The sequence below is a fragment of the Copadichromis virginalis genome, linkage group LG14 (assembly GCF_057382275.1).
Source record: "Copadichromis virginalis isolate Kocher_CV1m ecotype Utaka linkage group LG14, C_Virginalis_male_GT1.1, whole genome shotgun sequence".
Taxonomy (NCBI): domain Eukaryota; kingdom Metazoa; phylum Chordata; class Actinopteri; order Cichliformes; family Cichlidae; genus Copadichromis; species Copadichromis virginalis.
Window position 1 is genome coordinate 10,680,862 of NC_140631.1, and position 22,237 is coordinate 10,703,098.

At 41.3% G+C, this 22,237-nt stretch overlaps 1 protein-coding gene across 1 annotated transcript in view; it reads left to right on the plus strand.

The window, feature by feature from the left end:
- dpf1 (double PHD fingers 1) overlaps nucleotides 1–22,237 on the plus strand; it is a 53,893-nt gene that overhangs the window by 23,976 nt on the left and 7,680 nt on the right. Inside the window, exon 9 of the mRNA XM_085479289.1 lies at nucleotides 16,334–16,453. Coding sequence (XP_085335415.1) covers nucleotides 16,334–16,453 — 120 coding nt within the window. The remainder of the gene's footprint in view (nucleotides 1–16,333; nucleotides 16,454–22,237) is intronic.

Genomic DNA, 22,237 nt, shown 5'->3' on the forward strand with positions numbered 1-22,237 from the left:
GGCATCAAGCTGGCACTTCTGACTAACTGGTGTCATGACAGAGTGTATGTCAACCAGATGTTGGCCAGGTCTGGCAATGATGGCACTATTTATGTTCCTATTTTCCTATTTTAGTTAGAAGACCCAAGTGCCATGTTGCAATACTATACTGCTATGGTAGCCAACGGTTCAAATGCAGGTTTGACAGGTTTGTGAGTGTACACTTTATCCACTACCTAGTGACGGTTTACTCATCTTTGCCAGTGGGTGGCTGTAGCTCAGGAGGTACAGCAGGTCACCTACTAATTGGAAGGTTAGTGGTTCGATCCCTGGCTCCTCTAGTCTGCATGTCAAGAGTGAGAATGTGTGTGCCTGTAGTTAAGAAGCGCTCAATTTCGAGGAAGTGTATGAATGTGGCATGTTGTATAGAGCACTTTGAGTAATCTGGACGAGTAGAAAAGCACTATATAAGAATCAGTCCATACAGAGTTTCGTCATATTACTTTTGCACTATTATGTTCCGGCGGATGTTGTTATTACATGGCTTGATTAAGGTACACATTAGGCTGACATCTGGGGCCAGAGCTGAAACTGTTCTGGGCCAGCACAGGGCCAACAGTGTGTCTGCAACTGGCCCATGTGTGGGCCACATCTGGCAAACCAGATCTGGGCCACCAAAGGGCCGTCATTCTTTGTGGTATGTGGGCCATGTGTAAGCACATTGTGTGGGCCAGATCTGGGCCATACCAATTTTGCTATCTGGGTAGTCTAACTGTAAAACCTTTGTTGGTTAAATAACATTTAAACCATTTTCAGCACAATTCTTTTGATTCTGAAGAAGCTGAGAGATAAGAATACCATGAAATACAATATTAAAATCAGGGCTAAGGTTTTAAAAAATTACATGAATGAATACTAAAATGACAGAATCTTCTAGGTCAGTAATTTTTATTGTTAGGAGGTCATGTAAAACTTTTAAAAGCACAGTTTCAGTGCTGTGGTGTGCTTGAAATCCAGACTTGTAGTACTGTTACAAACTGAAGCAAAGTTGTAAAGTATGTAAGGTGTTATAAAGTTTATTTTAGCTCCTGCTGAAGCGTCCAGATCACAATTCTCAGAATTATATTCATTTTGGATTAATTAGACACCTTGTGAGTTCAGATGCAATGCAAATGCTTCCTTCCAGTGCAGGGACCAGTGAGTCCAGCAAAGCACACATTAAACAAGCTGATTATTCGACTTTAATGAAGGAATATTTTTTTATGCCTCATGCCATACTTTAATCACTGTTGACTCAGCCAAACTGATTTTTTAAAATGATACGGCTGCACACCTGGTTTGGCAAATGCAGTAAACTGTAGTTTAGAAACATTTGCACGCAATGTAAACAGGCCCATCACATTTGATAACTTCAGAGAAATCATGTTCACTGTCACTGAGTTTTCACTAATTTTTCATAGAAACCATTTAAACAGGAATGACACAGGTGTAACAAACGTAAATAATAGTCAGTTTCCTGTTGGTTTTCCAGTGAGGTTGCACATACAAAACAGAGCCCTGTTTCCCTAAAGCATTTTAAGGCCAATTGTAAGTCTGCTGACGACAGTCTTAGTAAAAAAGATGCCTTTGGGAAATGGAGCCCAGGCCCAGGCACTACATGAAGCAGTTTATTAGACTGCAGTCAATATATATGTAATTGCTTACAACTGTCTTGAACACATTATTGTGCATCATGAAAAAAGTCACACCTCTGTGGACATTTATTCTCTTTAAAACTCACCTTGGTTTCCTCTCATGCCACATTATTCCCTGTGTTATTTTTACCTATTAAATAAAATGAACTGTGAGAAGTAAGTGTGAAAATTATTGAAAACTGGCAGATTTCCCAAAGCTATAAAGGGGCCTTTTGCAAAATCTGGAGGGGCACAGGTTTGTACAGACATTATATAGCATGAGACTGTCCAGAGATCACTTTTGCAGTGTGATTCACTGAATGGTACTGTAGTATATGCAGAACGCTGCTGTTGGTGTTTGGGATCCCAAGCCTGCACTTAGCACAAGGCTACAACGGCTCTGCTAAACGTATCATGGGTACGATAAGAGAGCAATAAGTGCCAATGAACAACAAGTAAAGCAAATATTTAGGTTTCTATGAACAGGTTGGGAATCAGGCCTCGACTCTTGATCCTGTCAGCTGCAGCATCAAAATTGCTCTGCTTTTTTTTCTTTGGCTATTTGTTCTCATCCCCCGGACCAGTTTTCTATTGCCGTGTTCGGCGTTCAGTGTTGTCTTCTGTGTGTGTGTGTGATTTGTTTGTTTTTTGAAGACTTCTTTTAAGGACAATAGCATGCATTTATCCTACGGGAGATTGTGTTTTGGTCAGTAATCATGAGTAAATTGGCTACAGTTGTTCACAAAAAAAAGGAAAAAGAAATAGCTGTGGACATTTGAAAGAAGAGCACAGACGAATCATCCTCTTTCTTTGTTCCTCCTGGTCTTAAAACAAGCAATTTGCTCAGAATAGAGCACACAGATAAACACACAAAACACACACATCCACGTTATCTGCACTGCAACAATGTCCACAGAAGTTAAGCTCTCCTTGCAACAGGCAAATTGACCCTCATTCAGATCTGGCGTTTGGAATTATTTTGGTTTTCATGTGACGTATGACCCTGAAGGTAAGCGAGTCATGGACTAAAGTAAAACAGTATGTTGGATGTGCCATGCAATGCTCAATTACATTGGTGTGAACTAGTGTGTTAGCGCAGTTAGCTCGTTAACGTGTTGGCCGTCTAGCCCCATGCACGGAGCGATCGGCAGTAGCTCGTTAACGGAGATTTGCCGTGTTGTGGCGTTAAGGTCATTTCAACGAGATTAACCTGAAAGCACTAGTGGGAACACAACGAATATGACTGCACATTTACGCAGACATCATCCTAGTGCAAAGACAAAAACAACAAGCATGCTACTAACTTTAGCCGAGTCATTTAGACAGCTGTTAGCACATGATTCTCCTTATGCTGCTGAGAATATAGCCCAGAAGAAGCGGATAGTATAGCTTTTATTTTGGAAAGAGACATTTCTCTGTAATAAACTCTCTTTTCCAAAGATGAGTGATTCCTCAATCAGATACAGGGCTTGCAATATCGCTAGCCTGACGTCCTGGGGCTAGCGATTTTTTCAGTCGGGCTACCCTGCCCGTCGGGCTATTGTAGGAAGGAAAAATATATGTCAATGCTTTTGCATTCTTTCAGAAATGTAGCTGGGTAATTATGTCATTGGCATCGGTGAGCCACTGTCAATATGTGACATATTGAAGTTGCGTTTGAATTTGCGCTTGTTTTTTTGCTTTCACTTTGCAATCGTGCGAACTGTGTATAGAGAGCGACAGCACTGATCTGTGAGTGATGATAATTTGTGCACCAATTCCTCTGACATCGTCTTATTAATCGTTAGCTTACTATGCAAACATGACAAGTGAAATCTCCCGCAGCTTAAACATGTGAGAGGTTGATCGCGCAGAGAATCGCTGAGCTTATGTGAGTCCGTGTGTAAAAGCATTTCAGTTCTGCTGAGCCAAATAAGACAGGTCAGGGTGAAGAAGTGACAGCCAAAGAAAAGCTTACCACAAAACGGAGAAGTTATGACAAATCAGACTATAAGGCAAAAAGAAAGTGCAGCTTTATGGTTTCATGGACAAAATAATTTCTGTGGCTGCAATATGACGAGCTATATAACCAGGGCTGCACATAAGTGGTCCGCAGGTGCGCATTCGCTGTCAAAATAAAAAACGCGCACAAGGGTTAGGGTTAGGGTTAAATTTAAAAACTGTACTTTTGAGTTAAAATATATATTTATAATTTTAATAAATGACAAATTAAAAATGCATGAACATTTTTTTTGTATCGAAAAAATATCGAACCGTGACACCAAAGTATCGAACCGAACCGAACCGTGAATTTTGTGTATCGTTGCACCCCTAATATATATACATTTCTCTCTATATATATCTTTGTGTGTGTTTGTAAAATGTGTGTGTTTGTGTGTGTGTGTGGCCAGGCTGCAGTATTAGGTCTCTCCAGTGGAGGAGAGCAAGAGAGACAGCATTTGAATTGTTTAATATCCCCCATTACTCCCTCCCAAGCAGTCAGAAATCACACACATGGTCACGTGAACACACACACACACACACACACACACACACACACGCGGCTCCAGAAAACCCAATCTTCTCTGCTGAAATGAAAAAGAAAGCTTAGCCTTTTGGTTGGTGTGTGTGTGTGTGTGTGTGTGTGTGTGAGAGAGAGAGAGAGACTCCAAATGCACAAGTGCATATGCATTTGCAAGACTCTGTGAGTGTAAATGCATTGATGTGCGTGTTTGTGTGTGTCTATATATGTGCACGTGTGTGTGTGTGTGTGTGTGTGTGTGTGTGTGTGTGTGCAACATTTTACATTTAACCAGTCTGCCAAGTGCCATGGAAGAGGCTCCACCACCCTCCACCCTCCATCTTTTGGTATATTGCCACATATGTAATAATATTAATACGGCTTCCCTTGAATGAGAGCAACCCCGCATGCATAATTCATGCTATATTCTCGCTGTCTAGACACTATAGCATGTATGCAGCATCCCTGACACACAAGGGTGAGCCGAAAAACACACAAACTTATTAGAGAAACTATAAAAGTCTGTTTGGGGTTTTTTTTGGAGCCTCGCCCCTCTCTGCTCTCTCTGTTTTTCCATCAGCGTGATAAACGACAGATTACTCCACGAGGATATGAGCTTTTCCTTCCCTCTTGCTCTGCGAGTCCATCTTTCACCACTTTTCTTTTCCTCATCTTGCTCTGCATCCCCCCCGCCCCCCCCGCTTTCCATTCTCTCCATCCATCTGCTTTGGCTTTCCTTATAATTAATTTCTTTGTTTGTGTGTACCATCGCTAAAATCAACCACCGTTACTAACCCTCCACGTATTCCTGGATCCTAGCTGATATACTGTTTACTCAAAAATGAGCTGCGCCATTAAAATTCATGACCGCACAACATACTATGTTTCTCTTTCTCCAAACAGGAGAAGTAGTAGAAGAGGCTGGAGGTTAGAGGGAGGGAGAGCAGAATATTGAGAGGTGGGGGTCTTTTTTTGGCATTGGTGTGATGGTTGGAGGGCTGGGGGTAGGAGACGGAGATGAGAGGGAGGAGGCTGAGGGGGGAGAAGTAAGGGGGGATGTTTACTTTAGAGGTCGGCCCTGCACTGTCCACCTGAAAATTGGTTTTGTGGACTTCAATAGAGAAAAGCAGGAAAAAGAAGAGCGAGACAGAGAGCGAGGAAGAGTAAAATAATGGGAGAAGAGTCGGGATATAAGATGGGTAGATAAAATGAGAATTACCCAAACAGAGCAAAACAGCACCTGTGAATATGGGAATGGATGACTGAGTGAAATAAAAGAAAAAACAAAAAGAGAAGGGGGGGGGGATGTGTGGGAGGGAGTGGGGGAGGGAGGAGAGGGGGACGGGGATGTAGTTGTCATTAAAGCCTCCTCTCTCAAATCAGAACTGAGATTCAGAGGCCACTTTATCTGGACGGACAGACGGTCCTACGGTGTAGAGCAGCAGGGACACAGAATGTGTGTGTCTGTGTGTGTGTGTGTGTTATTAAAAAAATGCACCTAACTCACGCACATGCATGCCCATGAATGTGCGCACGCCTCTCTGTGACACTGAGCTGCGTGAGAGTGCTGTATGGCCAATCACGCCCAACTCCAAATTTGTCTGTGTGCGTGTTTGTGTGTGTGTGTGTGTGTGTGAGTGAGACATGTAATTGAGCTCTTTGAAGGTCAGTATCCCTCTGTTCCTACTCACCATTGTTGGTTGTTGTGGTTTTTTTCCCCACTTACATTTTTTTTCTTGTGTTTCAAAATGGCCTCCCCGCTCTCCTCCTGCTCTCTGCAGGCTGAAGCGAAGCAGGAATTTTGATCAACCAAACACTGAGAACCTGAAATGGCCACTACCCACTTTGTGTCTGTTGTCATTCAGCTGTGCTCAGCAGTGCCCCCCCCCCCCCCCCTTCTACTTCCATCTGTCTTTGTCTTCGGAATATCGGAAAAGGTGATTTGAGGTGTTGGAAGACTCCGGCAGCTCTCGTGTTTGTTGCGCTGACATTTATAGCAATGTCACTGGGCAGATACAGATGTGTGTCTCTACTGGGACTAGATGGGAAGTCTTTGCACCAAATGCTGTTTGCTACCAAAACCTGACTGTAAGTCCTAGGGACAAAGTGGAGCAATGGCTTAATGTTTCATGCACTCATTTTGTCTATGTTTAAATGCCCTTTGTGTTTAATAGACTTCTGATTACTGTTAGCTTCATCTTATAAGATTTTGAAGCATGTCTCCTAAATTTCATTCATGGCCAGAGGTTTAATTGCATACACGGTCAAAAAAACAAAAACAAACCCTCCAACACAGTTTTAAAATTTTTCGTGTTACTTTTTTCCGGATATTTTTTCCCCCTTCTTTTAACTACACATAGAATTTTACAGTTTAAAGAAATGCCCATAAATTTTTGTAAAAAAAAAAGACATTTTCCATGTTTTTCCAAGATTTTTTAATAGTTTTTATTTTAACAGTCTCATGACATTTTTTGACATACTCTGAAAATGCATACTTGTGATTCATCTTCATGGACACAGTTAACCCCAGTTTTTTTTTAATTAATTAATTTTTTTTTGTCTCATATCTCAGCCCGTTCAGTGTATTGCATGCATATCTATTGATTTACGTGCATTCACAGGAAGTGATGTTTTATTAGCTTGAAAGGGGCAAAAAAGTCTGCATCTGGAGACTGTACCGGTTGGTGGCTTATTAAGTCATTTCATCTGTCCCCAGGAACCACAACTTGAGTCCCCTGGAATCATTTATAGACATTATCTGCCGTTACTTTGACACTTCGTTTGTTGTTTTGTTAAATTTAGGCACTAAAAACTTCTCAAGCTTAGGAACCAGAGCGACTCTGTTGGGTTTAGGCAATGATGCTACTTGTTTAGGATTAGAAAATTTTATTTTTTGCGCAGATACAACAGATGATCTTAACACTGTGTTCCCTTGGTTGACCTGTCCTCTCTGTGGAGTTTAGAGAACACATGTGGTACAGCCAAAAACCTACATCCTACTACATCAAAGATATGAATCCTGTGACAGGTAAAACGGGAAATATATTCTCCATTTACATGAACAAATAGATCATTTCTCCTGATTATCTCATGTTTTGGAATAAGATCATGCTGGCCTAAACACATTGCTGATTTTAAGTTTCAATCCAAAGACTAATTAAACTTGAGTCATGTCCTTTCAGTTTGATTTAATATGCAGGAAACATTTACGTTAAATTTGCTACATTGAAACAGCAAAGACATAAAAATGAAAAAAAAAATGATCTGATTATAAGACAAATGATAAAAAAACATCTTCAAAAGTAGCTGAATATTCACCGCAGTGCAGACAACTTCATTAAACTGGAAAGGCTGGTGTATATTTTTGTGTTGCTGGTGCATCCATCAGTACATTGTGTGTATTTTCACATGTGGAACCAGCATTCACTGCTTTCTGGATGTGTTCTGAACTTTTCATGTACTCGAACGTTCCTTCTCAGCTTTTGATTGGTTGATTGTTGCCGCTGCTGCACGGCGCAGGAAAAAGGAAGGGAGAAACGGCTGTTGCCTAGCAATCCGGTTGCCATGGATACCGCCAGGGCTCCCTCCTAAAGAGTACACTGTTATGTACATTGAAAAGAGAGAGAGAGAGAGAGAAAGAGAGTGAGAGATAGGTGGTAGAGGAGGAGGGAAGGAGAGCTATGGAGAGAAGAAGAAAAAGGATGGAAGGAGGGAGAGGGGGAGAGAGAATGAAAGAAGGCAGGGTGGAAGAAGTTGAAGTGGAGGGAGAAGGAGCAGGAGGGGGTGCAGAGTTCATTAAAAATAACATAAAGAATGGGAGAGAGACAACAGACAAAGAGAGAAGCAGAGCGAGAAGCAGAGAGTTAAACAGACTGAGAGAAAAAGAAGACGAAGAAAAAAAAACCCTCTTCATGATTCATCATATAGATCCCCCCACAGTTGGAGTGGTGAAGGCAGGGTAATATTGGAGTCTGCTTCATTTGGTATTCTGTCTTAAGATGTGGTGTTGTGGCTTGCTGGATGGTTGTTCTGTGGTCCCTCAGTTGTCTTGGCCATGTTTGGATAAGCCTCCCACACTACCACACCACAACCCCTCCCCTACCACCGTGCCAAATCCACGCTCACCCTCCATCCATCTCCTGCTGTCTAGTTTTCTGTCAGTGAATGGATTTACCGCAGCCGTAAAACTTGAGCGCCACGTCACGCTTGTAAATTATTGACGGAACAATGCAAACATTGGAAAGAGCGAGAAGTAAAAGGTTTGAGGGATGCAAACTTTTTGCACTTGGTCTAAACTACAGCGTTGTTGCTCCTGGGAAGCTGCCAAGCCCCCACGTACAGTAGCGAAGCCACTTGCAGCTCTTGTTTGTGCAGAATAAAATTCCAATTAGAAGTTAGCACAAGCAGCATTAAATGCAAAGATAATGTCACCACTTACAGAAACTCACACTCTTAATTTCAGTGTTGCGGTGGCACAACAAAATACAATCTGTGCTCTACTTGTTTTGTCAAATTTTTGCTTTTGTATGCATATCTATTCTTTTTTTTCTTTTTTCTTTTCTTTTTTTTACCCCCGGTTGGTCATTTTTGACATTTCCGTGTGAGAGCGCAGGGCTAACATAGTGGACCATGTGAAGTAGGGCCCAATTCAAACAGGATTTCACAGTCACATTCCCAGCTGGCTCTGTCCCTGGAACAAAATAGGATTAATAATTTGCATTTTAACTCTTTGCGGACAGGGACACAAGCCACGGAGCGATTCTTTGTAAGAGCGTGCGTGTGTGTGTGCACAAAGTTTTGCACGCATCGGCATTTCCTGCGTGTGCGCGTTTGTGTGTGATTTCTTTACATGCATGATTTATGGGGTGGTAGTGTGCGTCTGTGTGTGTCTATTTGCTAAATGTGCACATATCAGAATACTGCAGAGCCTGACGGATTGTACGCTTGTGTGTACGTGTGCCTGTGTGCCTGTGTGTGTGTGTATCTTTGTTCCTGTGGGTCAGTGTGATTACAAAGCAGCCATAGATCAAGTTTTATTATGCACCAAAACTGTCTCTGTCCTCTTTACTTTGCAATGTCATCTCTGAGAGCACACGCTCACATTGCACACACACAGAAATGCATGCATCCAGTCCCACAATGGATTGGGAGTTACGCAACCTGCTGACTGGACATGAGTAAAAGTGGTGCTTGTGTATGTGTGGTTGTATAAGAGTGGGGTGCAAAAAAGCAACAAAAAAAAAATGGGGGGAGAAAACAGAATAAGAACAGAGCATGATGGCACCGATGCAGGCACCAGTGTGACAACAGATGGATTGCAGGAAAGAGTTCCAATTTCCTCTTTGAGAGTAAAGCAGAGGGGGGAAAAATAGAGAGGCCAAATAAGGAAGAGGGAAACAAAAAAAAAACAGAAGAAGAAGAAGCACAATGAAGCAGAGTGAAGAGATCGAATCAGAGGCAGAGGGAGCAGCAGCAATAATGAGAACGCATGAAAGTGCAAGGAGGAAGACAGGGGGAGAGGATGGAAGAAGGAGGGAAAGTAGGAAGATGGAGAGAGAGCGAGAGAGAGCGAGAGAGGAAGGAAGCTAGTGACTTTTCATCTGTGACTGACGGTTTCCATCTGACTGCATCTCTGCCTCGTTGTCTGCATAAAAAAACCTCTGAAAATGTCTTCTTGAGCATTTGGGATTTTGCATCTATGTGAATGTAGTCTGACGTGATTTGTGCCCTATATGTTGCTTGTTTCTTTTCCCTTTGTTTCATGGAAAAACTGTACAATATCTCAGATTGTAATTGCATGTGTGTGCGCGTCTGTGTGTGTGGCTGCAAGGGGTTACAGAGACTCTCATTCATCACATTAAAGAGAGCAAGAGGGGGATGGGACTGAAACTGGACGGCAAAAGTTATTATTAAAAAGGCTTGGTTGTAAATCTCGGTGTGCGCGCGCGTGTGCTCTACTGTATGCGTGCGGTCGCGGGTGTCTTTTCCCACGTTGTGTATGTGCGTGCATGCGCTTCTCCCGAGAAGCTCTCCTCATTAAGCAGCGAGACGACAGGAGTGCAGAGTGTGTGTTTTCACACGCCGCTGCTCCGATACAACAAGAGACACTTCTTCTTTTTTCTATTTTACCTCCATTCCTCCTCTCTCCTTTATGCTTCCTCCTCCTCCTTCTCATCCTCTTTTCTCTTTCTTTTTGCCTCATCTGTTCCCAAAATCCTCCCCTGCTCCTCTCTTCCCTCACCTTTGTACCTGATCCTCATGTCTTCTTCCCATCTGCACCTGCCCTACAGGGGCGTTTGCTGCCTTCGGTGATCGTAGAGACCAGACAGACGCCTTGATGAGAGCATTCAGACATCACTTGTTAATTCCCGTCTAAACCTCAACCTTGATTAATCAAGTTTTGTATTTTTGTGACAGTGGTATCCATGGAAACGCGCATTTCTTTCTCAATGGCCGAGCTTACCTTTTTGTGTATCTGCACATAACGGGGGTAGGACAGAAGAAGATGAAACATCATATTAAATTCAGTCAGTTCGAGCAGATGTCATGCCAATACCATGCTTGAATGTGCTGAATAAAAAAACAAAGAGGAAGGAAAAAGGAGTGAAATTATGAGAAAATTTAAAGGAAAAAGTGAGGTGGAAAAGAGAGTGCGAAAAGTCAACAGGTAGGCCTGTTAGCTTGTGTGTGGGGAGGCCAGGGTAATTCCCTTTCGGATGAAAGCGCTAAATTAATGAGGCTTCCACTGTGGTCAGCCAAAGAAGGAGATTATCAACCAGTCAGTCAGGCTGAAGCGTTGGTTTCATGTTAGCGTTGGAGGGAAATGGGAAAGAGGGGTGAAGGAGGAGGAAGAGACGCTGGAGGTGTAAGTAAGAGAGAAAAAGAGCAATGCTGGGGAGAAGAATTCAGGGTTAATTTGAGCAGCGCTCACAGACACAGAAGTCATGATTTCTTCATGGCGCCTTTGTATTTTTTATTTCCTTCCACCATCCATATGATCTTTAAATAAGGAGTTAAAGAGCATAGATTTCTTTATACTATTTCCATTGCATGTGACTGCAATAAACAGCAGCAACAAAATGATTTATTGAAATGTATTCTCTTTGTTACTAACATTTATTTTCTCTTTCTTCTTTAAGTAGTCAAATCAAAAGGCTCAGATTATCTGAGAAATACATTACCACAAAGGTGAAAACAAGATCTTTTATGACTAAATAACCTTTTTAGCTTGTTTTTTCAATGGGCAGTGATGTGCATCTAAAAAGATGCTGCTTTTCTTGGTAATGCATGCTCTGGTGAGGAAGCAAAACATGAAAAAGCAACTTTAAAATAACACCTTCTCCTCTTTCTTTGTGAGAAATCCTCAGTTTCATGAAACCATTAATAATAGTATTAATAACAATAATTTTAAAAAAGCAAACATGACAAAAATAACTTTGAGCGAATACAGTTAGTCTGCAAAAAGTAATGTGACACACCTCAGCTGTGCAGACACAACGGCGTGAGGTTGCTTGGAGGGCGAAAAAACACAAGGTTACCGAGGAGCAGCGTGAAGGAGGAAAGGAGAGAGAAAACGAGACGGGGTGGGAGAGAGAAATTATAAGCACGGGGATGGGGAAGAATGGGGAAGGGTAGGTATTGTAGCAGGGGAGAGGAGGTGGGGGTGAGGAGCATTTGAGGATTCATCTCTTGCTGGATAATTCCCAGGAGGATCTTTCTCCAACACTTGAAAGCTGTGAAGTGTGCGGTTCTGCTCATACTCCTCCTGGTAATTGGAAGAGGAGGGGAGGGTGGGAGGGAGGGAGCGAGGGAAAGGACAGTCAGGTATAGGAATGAGATATGGAGGTAAGAAAGAAAGGAAAGGAAAGGATGGTTGAGGCAGGTTAAAATTTTGGAGATGGAGGTGAAGGGAAAAAAGGGGACAGGTGGGGAAGAGCCAACCGCACTGAGGGGTTCTGGAGGAGGAAGAGAAGGAGAAGGAAAGGTACCTGATGATTGCCAGTCTTTTCAGTCTTTGGTATATATCTCTTTTATTTTTGCTCATTAGCTCAGCCCTCTTTATTGTCTCGCTCTCTCTATCACCATTCTCTCCCTCCTTCCCTCCCACCATTTGCCGGCAATGGCGTGTCTGTGGTTGCAGGCAGCTTCTGAAACATGGCCACAGGCGTTTAATCATTGATGAGTTTTTTTTGTCTACGCAGGCAGGCCAGCGGGCAGCCCCGACTCACTCACATGCATCAGGACCTGCTGATTCACTCTCAGGGGCCTCCTAGCACACACACACACACACACACGCAGAAATTCAAAGGCAAACAAAGATCTGCACGTGCACACCCAACTACAGAGACACAGATGAAATACAGTTTGAATGTGTTGTGTGTGTATCCACATGTGTGTCTGTCTAGTTTATCCCGCCAGGAATTGTGAGGTCCAGTCAGCAGCGGTGAGCCCAAATAAAAGGAGTGAAGATAAAAGCAATTTATTTGACCAGAACAAGAAGACAAAAACATGTTTGCATTGGCTCCAGGCCTGCGAGCCGCATATGTCTCTACAGCTTTATACATCCTCCTGCAGTAAACATCTGGCTGCACTGGTTTCTTTAGAAGTAAATACACTTAAATAGCTGCGGCATCCTCATCCAGGATCATTGCGCTCTTGATCGACTGTGTCCTGTGCTTCATTTTGATGGAGCAACAAATCGTCACACGGTTTGCACATGTGGCCCAGGATCAACGCTAGCATGTGGCAGCTTGAATTAATTGGTCCAGCGCATTGGTTCAGACTGGAAGGTCTCTATAAGTATGGTGCTAACACCTTCTGACTTTTCCTCCAGTCTTACCATACCATGCTTGACATTTTTATTTACAGTGAATTCGTAACAGGGCAGCACCGTGGTGCGGTGGCTAGCACTGTTGTCTCACGGGAATCAAGAATGCCCACCATTTGGTTGTAGCCTTTCTGTGTGGAGTTTGCATGTTCACCCCGTGTTTGTGTGGGTTCTCTCTGGGCAAAGACTTGCAGGTAGTGGAGTTATTTATTCATTTAAAATTACCCATTGATGTGAACGTGAGTGGGAATGGTTGTCTCTCTCTGTTAGTCCTACGACAGACTGGCAACCTGTCCAGGGTGCACCTGTCTATCATTCTGCGGCAGCTGGGACAGACTTCAGCCACCTTGAACTGGATAAGTGGAAGAAAATGAATGGATGGATGGATTTGAGACATAGCAGGACAATGACTTATCACTATACATCTGTGGGTTGAAAACACTTGTACAAACATTTAGATGAGCTGAAGCAAGCCTCACCACTCTGCTGCTATTCTGAATACCTCTGGGAGCTATTTGGACAATTATTGTGAAGTACTGTCTATTTGTTTTGGACATAAATATTACATTTTAAGAATCTCCAGTCAGTTCTGATCCACTAAAAAAGTTTGCCGTGTTTGTTCGATAAAAGGTTTTCTAAAGCTTTTTTTTCCCAAGCAAGGGAAATTTTACCACCATCTTTGCTCTTGCTGTGATTTTCATTATATGAATGTTATATGTATTAAATGCATATTTACTCGCTGGGCCCATGTCCTCATTTTAGGTTTGATAGCATTTTAGTAGATAAGGTGAGGCTTAGACATGAATTGATTTGCAGTTTGGGGAAGGCCACGAAGGGGACTGGCGGCAGCTCTCAGGCCTGGCAGTTCCCCATGTACTAAATAGAAATGAAGACGTTAAAGAACTGAAAAGGAGAGGGAGGGTGGGGCACGTGAATGAGAACGAACAGCTTGTAGAACTGGAGGCGTGGTCCCGCTCCTGAAATTCAGATACTTTATCTCCAATATATGAATTTAGGATTCTTTGAATGGGATGTCTGTCCCTGATAATTTTTCTGAATGAAATACCTTTGGTCATCAGCAGCGATCAAGGATAGTGCTAGCCTCAGCCGTACTTTATTTTGCTAAGTGGCAAATATTAGCATGCCGGCATGCATAGCTAAAACAGGGAATTTTCGTATGCCTGGGCTGTGTTCAGATTTTTTTCCTATGTAACAGACAGCCAGCAGTTTACAGTAAGCAGCAAGTATAATGACATGGTGGGAATTTTATGATGATTGATGAATTATTAATAGCTACAAAAGCACTAAAACATTATGCTAACATGCTAGCACACAGACATGATAGGTTTCTGATTGTAATATTAAGCCAAGATAACTGCCTCCACCGCTAGACTTGCTGTAATGTACTTGAAAATGTAAGAACTGTATTTTTTAATATTTATTTAATTTTGGATAAAATGTAATTTTACCACTATTTAACTGCAACTTGGTCAATACTATAGTAAGAAAAAAACAGATGAATATATTGGTGATTATGATTTTTTTTGTTGGCGTTTCATTTCATTAATTGGATCCACAAAAAAGACCACACTGGCTGGCTGATGATTTTTAATTAAGGGGGAAAAATAGGGCAGGACATATCTGTCTAACCTTTGCCAGCACACCAGCCTGATGATGTGCAGGTAATTTTTTTTCTTCAATTAAACTATCATCATTTGAAAAAGCTGACACCAGCAGATCTCATTATATCACCACTGGCAGAAGAGATTATTGAGAAATGTGAGGTTGCAGCCATTTATATTGAAATGCTAGGGGACTAGATAGACACTGTTTTACACATACAGTAAATCTACTGTCATTGCTATCTCTGTTGATAGTCGATAACCCAATATAGATGGTAGTATTCATGATTCTACAATATAGAGTATGAAAGTGCATAACCAGGCTCAGAGTTACGGTGCACAGTACTACACTGATCTCATGATATAGAGCCTACTGCTTATGGTTTTGCTGTAGCAGACACAGTGCATTATTCCTTTCCTCTCCCATGTGTCTGTCTTTATGTTTGCCAGTCTCTCATCTTGATCAGGACTTTTTTTTTATTTTTATTTCTCATTGGGGATTAAAGACGTACCCTTTCGAGTAGAAACCCAATCTCTTCCTCTCACTCCACCTTCCCCTTTCCAACATCAAATTCCATCAAATTCACCCTCTCCTCCCCTTTCCGGCCTAGCAAGACTCCACCCTTATAAATGGATGGATTAATGATCTCTCATAAGAGCACAACCACAGTATTGCTTATAGTGCTTTTATTTTCCTGCGGGATGAATGGTTTTCCACTTGAGCTTGTATGTGTGTGAGTGTGTACCTGTATAATCCACTCTATTGTATATTCACCAGTGCACCAGCCTGGTGACTCACTGTGAAGGACCCGTCCGCTGCATTACATCTTTGAGACGAAAGCACACATACAAATAGTCTGCAGTGGTTATGTGATTGCTTCCATTAAAATGATTATGCAATCAACAGTAGTGAGACAGGCAGGAGACAGACAGACAGGCAGGAAGACCAACAGTCAGACAGAGAGATAAGGGGTACGTGTGGATCATACACACACACACATACAGTGATACTTACAGTATATACACAGCACTCAGGCAGGCAGGGGGAATTTCTCTTTGTTAATAATTATTATGAAACGGCTTCACATGGAGCACTTGCCTCTCCGTGCTCAGCATGATGGCAGGTCTGTCCCGGCACCCCCCAACACATGCACGGACACAAGCACACATCCACAAGCACACGCACACATACACGGGAACACACGGTCTCTCTCTTTCTGTCTCCTCTGCTCTCCCTCCTCCTCCACTCCTGAAAATATTTGCTAGACCCCAGGGGCTCCCAGCGGACGTTCCCTTCTGTTCGGTCCCACCCTCACTGGGTGAGCCAGTGTTTGGAGAGTCCCAGGCTCCAGAGCAGGCCTGCGTTGGTGCTTATTTTACCAAAGTAAATATATAATAATGAGTGGTGACCAAGACTTAGTTACACGTCTACTTTCTTTTGCTTTGTTATCTCATCATTTTATCTCTAATCACTCGTATTCTGTAATACTCCATTGACCATGCTTCCCAGCACACCTCAGTGATGGTTGCTTTGTTCACCTGATATGACTTTTATAGGTTTTCCCTCTTCAATCTGTCTCACTGTCGAGAGACTGATACAGCCTCTTCACCCCGAGGCAACATTTCATAACACTGACTTATGAATTTACACTCTTGCTCTTCATCCTCTTTTCCCCAGGAGTCCAGTTGGGAGAAAGTTTTTCTTACCCCCTTTTTCTTTTTCTTCTCTCAGCCAAGAAAGCAGCGGATGGCTCAGTCATTGCCAACGGCTACTGCGACTTTTGCCTCGGAGGCTCAAAGAAGACCGGCTGTCCTGAAGACCTTATTTCCTGTGCGGACTGTGGACGCTCAGGTAGGGCACCACTGAAGGGGATGATTGGCAGAATGGCTGTTAAGGCACAGTTTTAATACATTGAATTTCTTGGCTTAAGATTTCATGTTTACTACTTAATGTGGCCCTATTTTGCTAATTTCCAGATTTTTATTCTTGAACTTTGTAGCTTTGCACGATTGGCAGTTCAAAATAATCATTACTTGTCGTATACTGAACCTCGGTACTGACCAAGTTCATTCATAGTTTGATACACTCCACTTCAACTCCCCTCCCTTTTAAGGGCACCAACTCTTTAAGGGAACTTTCTTCTGATTGGCTGCATCTTATTAAGAGACTTTTTAATCACGGGGTGGGTGGGGCTTCTGTGCTTCAAATGACCTTATAAGGGATAACTTTATATGACAGAAAGTAACAAAAAAAGCACAATAGGCCCATTTTAAGTAAAATAAAGTTTTGATTCTTTTCATTAATGCTTAAAATGGACCATACCAGTGTTTTTTGTTTTAGCCCATGTAATACAAATGATGTACAGTAAAACTAGAGTCCTTACTAGCCATTTGCTTCAGTGTTTCAAACTGCAAGTGATTATCTTTAATTACACTACCTAAAAATCAGTTTGCACAGACTTGGATATAGCTAAGGAAAAGTAACCACACTGAAACCTTAAAGTAGTGGTTGCCCAGACACTAAAGTGGTCACAATACCAAAGAACACAACATTAATACTGGTATCATCACAACATGATTGTCAGTGAGCTGATGGCTTTTCTTTTAAAGAGTTACTTGCAAAACTCAAAGAGATCAGAAGTTTTCATATGTTCATCATGAGCATGAATGTCATGATTTCTTTGAACCGTGCTTTTTCCAGGGAATGATTATACAGCACACGTTTTTTTATAATTTTAAAAAACAAGAGCTGGTTGCACAACTTGTATTGTTTTTCGGATTTTCTCTAATCCACACAGGGTCAACAGTATAGGTAGAGGCTCAAATATATAAATACACCCACACTAATCAATTTAAAGCCCCTTTTCCATCAGTATCTACTTATCGACTCGGCACGGTTTGCCCAGGTTTTCAGGGTTTTCCATTAGGCCATAGGAGCTGGTACTTTTTTAGTACCCACTCGGCCGGGGTTCCAAGCAATCTGAGCAGGTACTAAAATCTAACGTCATCAGTCTGCATTAGAGATGGCACGATACCACTTTTTCATGTCCGATACCGATACCGATATCATAAATTTGGATATCTGCCAATACCGATATGAATCCGATATAGTGTTTTTTATTCAATAAAACTGTTTTTCTAATATCTTGCTGCTTTTTGTATAAGTTCATACTCAAGTTAAAAAAAAACCCACTAAAGCCATTCTGTTATACCTGTATGCAAAAAATACACTGCACCCAAAATATTTCATAGTTCAGCAACACTGATCAATCTAATAAACTTAAACCTACTCCATCCTCCCTATTCTGGTATTTTAAAGAGTAAGCAACCTAACTAATAGGGTTCTAAAACACCCAGCAAAAAAAATAAAAAAAATAAAAAAATAGGAAACCACCCACTGTCCACCTCATGATGCTTAATTGACGTAATCAACTTTAATTTGATGCAGTGTGAAAAAAAAATGCACAGAATTGTTTTTGAAGAATAATTAAATAGATTCAACATCTTTCTTCAACAAAATTGCAGACTGCACAGATGGTACCTTCCCAAAGGAAAAAGTACTATAGCTTACTAGGGTATATTAGACTTAATAGTTACTATATACAGTGATGGACTTCTATACATTTTACATCAGATTAAAACTTTGGGTGTAAGATTCGGGTAATTATTTATTAAAAGATAGACATTTTAAATGAGAATAAGAAAGAAAGGTATGTCTTTGTGCCCCCTTTTCCCTGTTCATGCCCTATCGGCCCCCTTGGCTAAACTTTCCTAGATCCGCCCCTGCACAGTTACCAGCCGTCAGCTACGTAGAAAAAGATCCTGGTGTAGAAAGTAATATTAAATAAATTCTAACAACAGATTATCAAGCTTAAACGTGCTGCTGTTATTCAGCCGCTGGTTTCCTCTTTCTGGCGCGAAGTGGGCGATAAACAAACACGACAGAAAAGCCGATCAGCTGATCATTGATCAGTTTCATGATTGAAGTAGTATTGAAGAGGGAGGGAGAGAGAAGAGGCAGTCGCTCCATATGTCGGTTGTTAAGCTTAACGCGGGAATGCTTTACAAACATTCAGAGATGAACTTACACATTTGCTTTACTTCTCTCTGGGATAACTTCCTCGGAGATGAAATGCCGGATTGGTAGCGAGGCTACAAATACACACAGCTGCTCTATCACGTGATGCATACTGCTGCCACGTGCTACGGTTATGATCCGAGTTATGCCATGTCGCAAGTTTTGTGAGGTGCTTTTTCGATATTTAATGGATCGGATTACATTTTTTATTTCTCTCCGATATCCGATCCAGTAATTTATGTCAGTATCGGACCGATACCGATACGTAATATTGGATCGGTCCATCTCTAGTCTGCATGCCACTGATTGGCTGGTCAGTAGCATCACTTGATGACTCGTTCACGGAAATGAAAAACGGCATTTTTTAAAACCTGGCTATGAGGGAAATGGCTACAAAAAACAACGCCGTGATCCCTGAGTCTGACGAAAAGCCACAGACTGAGCAGCAGGTATATTGTCGCCTTGACGTCCACCCTTTGTTGTAGCATTTGTGTTGCTACAACAAAAGGTGTCAAAGCGGGACGCTCTGACACGTTGCTATGACGACAACCATGCATGTTAGGTAATATTAGATTGTAATAAAAAAAACAGTTGATCCGAGTCGAGTCGTGGTGATCCGTGGTGAGTCGATTATACTAACAGCCCCAGAGCATGATGGTACCACTATCATGCCCATCAACTGGTATAGTGTTCTTAGGTTTTGTAGCAGGGGCATCTTGCTTGGTCCATTTTGAGTCCATGGTGATGTAAAACTTGTTTCACTGTGGACCATGACACTGGTGTTCCAGCAGTTTCTAGTTCGTGTGTCAGGGCTGAGCCTTGGTGTTCATAGGTTGTTCCTGAACATCGTAATCAGTTTCCTCTCATCTGATGGTGACAGTTTGAGTCTTCTTCCAGAATTTAGCAAAGCGATGACACATCCAAATAACTTGTACTTGCATACAATTGTTTGAACTGATGATCCTGGAGCCTTCAGTTGTTTAGACTCCAAGACACCTTTCCAAGCTATGTAAAACAACAGTTTTCCTTCTTAACTCTTTAATGAGTTCCTTGGATTTTCCCTTTGTTCTGAGTATTAAGTATCTGAGTATTCACAGTGAGTGCTGTCAGACAAATTCGTCTTATGCTGGTGAAGAGAAACTACCAGTTGTAGACAATCATGATGACTATTGAGTTAATAAGATAATGGGCCTTGTCAAGTTAAAAGAGCGTAGAACCTTTAGCAGCACTTATTAAAAGATTTAATTGAGTGTATGTATAATTTTGACCCCATGTGGATTGGAGAAAATCCAAAATAAAATCAAACTTGTGCAAGTCAACAAAGATGTATGCTGTGCAATCATTCCACCCTAGAAAACAAACACATCAAAGAAACCATTAAAAGACCTAAATAACCATCACATTCATGCTTCTGACCACAAGTTTAGCTGTGAAAAGAGCACATTACCTCTTATAATGATGGTAAACAATGATGCAATGAGAAAACAACAGCATCACTAGCCAAAACTAACTGTGGTTAAATAATAGCAGATTATTGCCTTTCTCTTTGATGTAATATCTCATGATTATAAGTCACTGGAAGTTGAACGCTGTATGCAAATTGATGGAAAAGAGTGGCTCTCTGGAAACCAGAAAATACATTGAAAGCAAACAACTTAAGCAACATGATGTGTTTTGGGAAATGGTGGCTGTAATGTAAATTGTTCTCAGACAGTTTCTCATTCCTAATCACATTTTTATCCCGACTTACAAATCAGGGCTAACTGCATTCATGCAATTCAAATGTATTCATTAAAACAACAAAATCTAATAATGATTGGATTTTTTAAAGAAACTGATTCTTCATGGGTTATAATGAGCAACAAATATGGTTGGTAAAAGGTTTTTGCTGACGTCCATAACCAGAAATAGAGGAAACTTTTGTATAAAGGCGTGGAAAGTTGATGTGCATTATGAGAGACAATGTTGTGTATAACTGAAGCTCTTATTCTACAAATTTAATGTGGTCATTTCTGCTGATCACAACACTCTGCTCTGCGGTTCATGCAGATATTTTGCTGGCACTGAAATATGAATGGAACCAATAAAATGTCATCTCAATGTGACCTTCTTGTCTGGCAAGAAAACACAAAAGTGTTTAGAATATTATGTTCTGCCTTCAACACTAGCTTTTTGTGCATCATCCAAGTGTGATATTATAATGATTGTCTGTTTCCTCTTTCCTTTGATACGAAGAATCTGATTTGATGAGAGAACGACCCCCCTCCTAGCATGTATTTTGACTGTGAATAGCAAGGAGCGTTTATTTTAGTGGAGAGAGTAGAGAACGTATTTGTTTTAATGTGCTTGTATTTTTGTTTTCTTATTATAAGGCTCATTTTTTTTGGTGTGAGATGTGTTTGTACATTTCGGTTATCTGTATAAAAGCAGATGGTGCAGTGGTGCAGAATGTGTACTTATAATTTGACTGCATGTACTACATATTTTTTTCTTCTCACATTTATGTTTGAAAAATAAAAAGGACAGAAAAAAAGGGTTTATGTGATTTGTAGTGATTGGGCTAGTGCATGCAAGACACTGGTATGGTCCTTCATAACTGGAAGGTCAGAAAGTGTGGATGACATAACATTTATATTTTCATAATCATGTAACAGTAAATATCAGGAAAAATTCAAATAACTGCAGAAAAGAAGAAATAGTTTGTTTTCCAAATGACTGAAATGTGGACTTCAGTTTATGAAAACTGTTATTACTTCCCTGTCATTTTATTTAACTAGGGCAGCGGGTTCTATATAAAAGCTGAATGTAGCCACTGGGAATATCCTGATAATCTTACCAACACAAAGAGCTGATCATCTAAGGCTAGCTGGCAATCTTGGTTAGCAAGGTGCATCCATAAAGCACCAAGACATTGTTAGCTGTGGCGAGTTAAAAAACACAGAAACTAAACTAAACTACTTGAACTAAATTGTACTTCCTGAAAAACTGCCTTTATATATGTGTTTTAGGACAACCACACTTGGAACAAGCAAGGAGTATAACTGAAAACCTGAAGGTTTATCAACAAGTTTACTCTAAACAGTACTGATGAAGACTTGAAATTAGTGGCTGAGAAGATCATGTGGTCAAAATCAACTGAGAAGTCGGCTCATTTTCTCATAGACTTCTATGGAGTTGACGTCCTTCTTGCTGACAGTTAGAAATAATGCAGGTTTAAGGCACTTCTAGCTTCATTTTTCAGACCCAAAAGCTCTGCCCATCTTTTATATACAGTCTATGTCTAAGACCAAGTTAAAGCAACTATATGGATTAATTCACATGCCAATAATTGTGGTTATTATCAAGACCGTATTTACATTCTTCATAAATATGCAGGGGGGAGCGGCAACCAAGCAAGCATTCAGTCGCTTGCAAAATACCTGCTAAGTTCTCCTCAAACAGATCACCTGAATGAAGCAAATGAATTTACAGCTGGAAGAAACAGCTGGATGACTGTCCTCAAAATACAGACAGAAATAGTGAACGCGTGTCTGTGTGCCTGTGTGCCTGTGCGCGCGC